Source organism: Eretmochelys imbricata, chromosome 4, assembly GCF_965152235.1.
Source record: "Eretmochelys imbricata isolate rEreImb1 chromosome 4, rEreImb1.hap1, whole genome shotgun sequence".
Classification (NCBI taxonomy): Eukaryota; Metazoa; Chordata; order Testudines; family Cheloniidae; genus Eretmochelys; species Eretmochelys imbricata.
The window spans coordinates 83,093,947-83,099,946 of record NC_135575.1 but is presented as its reverse complement, the minus strand read 5'-3'; the positions used below and the strand labels follow the sequence as shown (position 1 = coordinate 83,099,946).

Below are 6,000 nucleotides of genomic sequence, written 5' to 3'. Positions count from 1 at the left end.
CCTCCCCCCGCACAAACAGGCCGGGGAGAGGTGGGGGGAATTTCCAAGCTTCAGCTCCTCGCAGTTTCCTCTCCTTGTTTTGCTTTCGATCTGGACTCTTCTCAGCCAAAGCAGAGGGAGTAACTTTTAGTTTTGCTCCTGCGATTATTCAGCTGAGTGTTTTCATTTCCATTTTGCATCCCCTGGCAACAGCGTTAACCTTGAGGAATTATATAAATACCGCGAATAAACAAGGTAATTTTTTAACTACTACTGTCTCTGTATGTGGATTTACACAGATGTTTGGCAAACAGGAAGTGCCTGTTCTCAAATAATTAATATTGATTTAAAAATAAAAGGTCAGCGGTGTTATGGATCATATGATTTTAGGTGAAGCTGCTGCTAGGGAAAGGAAGGTTAATTTCACTTTTGCATTTGAGAAGGCGATCGACTGGAAGGAAGGAGATGTGTTTGTCTCGGACCGCGTCGAGACCGACCGTGTGTCCAGATCAGCAGGGTTTAGGCTTTGAATTTATTTTGAGTCTAATGCGGGGAGATGATCAACAACGGAAACAAAGGAGGGAAGCATTTAATTCTCCCGCTGTGACGGATGGGGAAGCGAGAGAGAGAGTTGGACTGGGAAAAGAAAAAGGCAAGAGGAGAAAAAGACGCCAAACGACACAGAGGGACATAAAAGCAGCAACTTCCACCCCCGCGGCGCCAGCCTGACCTCCCGTCACTGCGGCACACGGAGGGTGAATGGAGTGGCGGAGCTGAGCCGGGGTGGGGGCTGCAGGTGATCAGCACCCCGGCCGCGGGGGGTCCCGCTCGGTTCGGGGCCGATGCTGGTGGCAGGGGAGCCGGGCTGAGACGTGGACCGAGCGGCAGCAAGTGCTGCTCAGCAGCCGCGGGGGAGGGAGCGGGAGTCACAGCGAGGGCGCAGAGCAGCGGCTGCCCCCCGGGCGGTGCGCCTCGGGCGGGGCAGGGGAGGCCGCGTAACCCCTTCCCCGCCCGGCCCAGGGAGCGAGCGGCGGGCCGGGCTCGGGTTGGGAGCGGGCGCGGATCCCCGGATGTGCGGGGCTCGGCCGCGGCACTTGTTGCGGCCCCGGGGCCTTGGAGGGGGATGGGGGCGACGCGAGTCCCGCGGGGCCGCTGCTCCCTGCGGAGGCCTGGCGGCTGCTGCAGGCCCGGGCTGGGGGCGCAAGGGCAGGGCGCAGGCGGGGGCTGCCTGGTGGGGGCCAGGGGCTCGGGTGGGGGTGGGGCTGGAGGGTGTCACTCACCCCCCCCCACCCCCCCGGTGTTGTTATACAAGCCCCAGCACTTCCTCCTTTCCCGTCCTCCCCTCCCCCCGCCGGGCGGTGAGGGAGGCGCCTCTCGTGCCCAATGGCGGGGCCGAGCCCGGGGGCCTGCCGCGCGCCACTGGCCGCCGCCGGCGTTCGGGCTCTGGCGGGCGGCGCGCGGGCCGGCGGAGCTCCCGGGGCAGGGTTCGCAGCGGCTGCCTGGGTCTTTTCCCCCTTCCGCGCCGGGAGGCCAGGCCCTGGCTCTGCTGCGGAGATGCTGACCCTGGCTGTCCCCTTCCCGCCAGCCGGGGAGAGGGACAGAGCGTGGGCACTGCTAGTCGTGTGGATCGGGCCCAGCCCCCTTCCTGACTCGCTGCAGGCCGCGCGCTGCAGCCCTGGCCTGGGGGCTGCCGCTTGTATTCCAGCGGCACGTGATGAGGATCAGGGCTTACTTCCTCCGCCTGGCGCTGCCCAAAAACAGAGGGGGAGAGTCCCCTCCCGTCCCTGTTAGAAACGCACCTACGTGCACTGGGCCTAGAGCACAGCTTGGCCCTGTCTGTGCTAGCCGCCAAACAACCTTTACCCTTGAAAAGCCCGGGCTGTACTAGGGAAAATGATCCAGATATTTGCTGGCTCAGTTCCCCTGCTGTTAGCAGTGTTGGGAGACCTCTTGTGACTGTTGGTCTATAACTTGGGCCAATAACAGCCCTGCTTGGAGTATGTAAACTGCCATTTCCTACCCAAGCATGGTTGTCAGTAGACCTGCATTGAGCCAGTTAGGTGATATGGTGCTTAAAACACCTGTGGCAGATGGTGGGTGCCTATACTAGGGCTTCCAACATTGGTATGTCTAGTGGGAAAGCTGTGAAAAATGCCCTTCAAGGCATTACTGATAATAGCTATAGTTGTAGGAAGTCCCATCAAGGAAGACCTTGGGGAACCTGCGTTATGCATTGAGTACAAAAATATGCAGAACACAGAGAATTTCCTAGTTCATTCCCCAGCAAGTTTACATTCTAAAATGCTCATTGACAAGTATGGGTAATTTTCCTAGCATAAACAGAAGCAAAATGTCCTTGAGACATGGGTCTGTAGATGTGGCCAATTGCCTTTATAAGATTTTATATGACCGTAATACACACTTTGAATCTAAGATCTTTCTATAGCAGCTATTACTGTGGTATTAAATGCTTGTAAAAGCAGCTCTAGATAATAACACTGGGTTTGGTTTTTGTTTTTGTTTGCGTTTCTGTTGTGTGTGTTGGAATTGTGAAATAAATGGGACAGCAATGTCCTGTAAAACATGACTGAAAAAGTATTTCTGTCATGTGCCCTTCGTGCACTAAGTTACCAAGTTGATTCACCCAGGCAGATCTCTAGTATCTGCAGGGAGCCTTATTGAAGTCATTGGGGCTCTGCATAGGCACAGAGTACCACCCACATAGATCAGCTTGCAGGATTGGAGTCTTGTATTTTAAAAATATATATTCCACACTTGCACTACTTGAAGTTTCATCTTTCAGTTGGTATTGATGTTTGAAATGTGTTATTTATATTGGTTGTCACTAAGCACATTCTGGGTGATGTGCTTAGGATCTGATTATTAATCAAAGTGAACACCATCAGGCTCAGGGGCCATGTCCTGGACACTTTTCCCAAACAAAATTCCCTATGAAAACAATAGGGGTTTTGTTTCTGTACAGCATGCAGGATCAAATTCTCACTTAGAAGAGTTTTACTGTTTTCAGTGTCATAGTCTTTGTGCTTAATTATTATATGATTGTAATTTATAACACAATTTGATGTGCAGAGACTTTTAGATTGCAGTCACTTAGATATGGTAGGAATTGTAAACTAGCACTCCAGTTTGTTGAGATGAAGTATCAACTTCTACATTTAAACATACATTTAAAATAAATATTTTAATAGTCTTGCATAGTTTACCTCTTGCAGTAAATGCTTTACCTAGTACTGTGACGAGAGAATTCACTACTGCACCAACATTTAAATTCACTGTAACTGGAAAAATGCTGACATAATTATGAAAGCAGCACAGTTAAGAGTCAAAGTTTCTGTGAGATTGATCAGCATTCTGAATGAGTCTGAATCTTTCCCCTACTGTCAGATGTTGCTTAGGGCATGAACAAGGCATGTCTATCCTGGGCTGCTCTTTGCATGTCCTCTATGTGTTAAGTACCATAAGTTTGCCTTCTGAGTAATCTTCAGTGATAGTATTCTTTTGATTGGCCCTGTCTACATTATCATTCATTTATACTGGCATAAAACAGCAGAAGAGCTGAGTGTTCAGTCTGAGAGCAATGGTTTTCTTGATACAGTGTTCACTTGCATTAGCAATGAATATGTTGTACTCTGCACTGCAATTTTGTAACCAGAAAACAAACTCACGACATAGGTAATAATACACTGTTTATTTTCCTTTTCCTTCTCTGCTAATCTGTATCCATATCCTTTAAACATGCATATACATGGCTTTAAGCAAACCAGTAGTCCTATCAATGGCAATGGAACTACTCGTGTATAAAAGTAACCGCATGTGTTAAGTGTTTCCAAGTGTTTCCCTGCTCTTGAGCTGTTCAGACCTTTAACACAAAGTTTTAAATTAGAGCCATAAAAGCATGGTGGTGTCTGCTTTGATATAAATGCTACAAATTGCTGGCGGTAGGCACAAGGGACCAGATTCACTAGTACATTCTAGCTGCCTTGCACCACTTCAGTTATGTAAAGCTGCTGTTAACCCAGATTAACTGATCATTGATCAGTTAAATCGGGTTTATGACTGCTTTGTGTTGCTTGAATGTCATAAGCAGTCAAGCCATATGAGTGAATCTGACCCATACTGTATTCTTTTTTATCAAATATTACAGAATATTTGATGAAAACACATTTTGAATTTGCAGTTGTGTGTGTCCACAGTGGTGGCCTAATTCTGAGTGATGCTTATCTAGTCAGAGAGGAGAAACTTACTATGTGACTTATGTGTCCATTCAGAACAGTTCAATTTAAAATTTTGAACACTGAATATTCACAGTGAACTGATTGTGAACAAGCCACTGACCAAGAATTTCTGATAACAAATAATTATAAGAAAATCTTGGTCTATTTGTAGACAATTTCTGTGCAGAAAAAGAAGCAAAAGATAATTATTCATTACCAGTTCCTTGTCCAACTTTAGTATTGTAAATGAACAGGCGTATGGCTCTTATTTGGTTCCTCTGACTGTAACTGTGAAGTTGAAGTTAGGGATTTAAGTACAGATTAGCATAATAAAAACTCAGTTCTTCAAAGTCCTGTGATGACTGTAGATTTAAGGACATAGGAGTTATTTAAGGTAACCTGACCATGCAGTATTGAAGGTATACATACTGAGGTCCCACTCCTGCAACCACTCATGAACTTGACTTCAGTGGGACTATATACACATACCTAACATTAAGCATGTGTGTAAATGCTTGCAGAATCTGGGTCTGAATCATGTTGACAAGACCAGCAGCTAACAAACTATACATTATATAGAATTTTCCTTTAAAAAAAACCCCACACTTGCTAGCTGTTCAGTGCATTAGAAGTTTATATTGGAAGAAGCAATTATGGAAAGACTGTGGATAACTTAAAAACCCCTTCTAGTATGTTTTGGGAAATTTACAAGTGAAAATAAATAAAGTGGGAGTAATAAACCAGAATTGGTCTTTGTTACATTGTGTGTTAATTACACGTGGATAAAATCATAGGACAAACGAATCATCAGATTAGTGAATTTACCCCACTGTTTCAAAAGTTTTATTGAATTATTAATTAGGATCTGTACTAAGTTGCTATGCAGAATCATTGATTAGGGTAAAAATATCTATTAGGAGAACAAAGTGGGTGAGGTCACCCAAGAAGAGTTCTCTAGAGCTCAAAAGCTTGCCTCTTTCACCAACGGAAGTTGGAGTAATAACAGATATTACCTCAACCGCCTTGTCTCTTTCATATCCTGGAATCAAGACAGCTACAACAGCACAACAAAAAATATTAGAAAAACAGAAATTGACTTTAAATGCCAGTTAATGATTTACACATAATAATTATACATTTAGCATTTACATAGCACTTTCCTTTCATAGAGCTCAAAACACTTTTAATTCCTGTAACCTTTAAAAACAGGATGGGACTTTTCAGATGTAGCCTCTTGTAAATGATTGAAGTATTCTAGTTCTCTTAATGGTCTAGAGAGAAAGTATTACAGAAATTTTGAACTTTAAAGAAATATGGGTTTTTTTAAACATTATGATAGTCAATTTTGTTTAAATTAGTGACCTACTGATGTTTTAGTTTGTTTACTCGGGGGTAGCTTGCAGCAAACACAACACTCATTAGTTAGACATTTTAACTTGGAGTAGTTTGAATTCATGCATTAAAAAAAATCTCTTGCATGTGACATGGTTTCACTCAATGTAACATTATACAAAACTAAACTCTAATTGTACATAATGTTTAAATTCAGTTGTTGCAGCATACTTCACCTGATTTTGTGGTGCAATTAGAAGAGCTAATTCACTATAGACATAGGTTATTTCTTACCACATGAGAAGAGCAGATTGGAGAGTTACAACTAGCACATCTGTTTTCAAGTAACCTTCAAAGGTTAGTTTGTGGATATCAATGAATCCTGATGTCAGGGATGGAGTTAAATTTTAGAAGAGATATGAAGTTTTAAATGTTACTTTTAACTGCAGTTAGA

General features: G+C 44.6%; 1 protein-coding gene across 7 annotated transcripts in view; it reads left to right on the top strand.

Moving 5' to 3' along the window:
• IRF2 (interferon regulatory factor 2) overlaps positions 1-6,000 on the top strand; it is a 64,003-nt gene continuing 58,003 nt past the window's right edge. For 3 of the 7 annotated variants that reach the window (XM_077815527.1, XM_077815522.1, XM_077815525.1), the window contains exon 1: positions 1-234. Coding sequence is in view for 2 of the 7 variants with exons in the window: in XM_077815520.1 (XP_077671646.1) it covers positions 590-631 (42 nt within the window). In the remaining 5 variants the exon portion in view is untranslated. The other 4 variants (XM_077815520.1, XM_077815519.1, XM_077815523.1 and 1 more) reach the window with 4 other exon arrangements.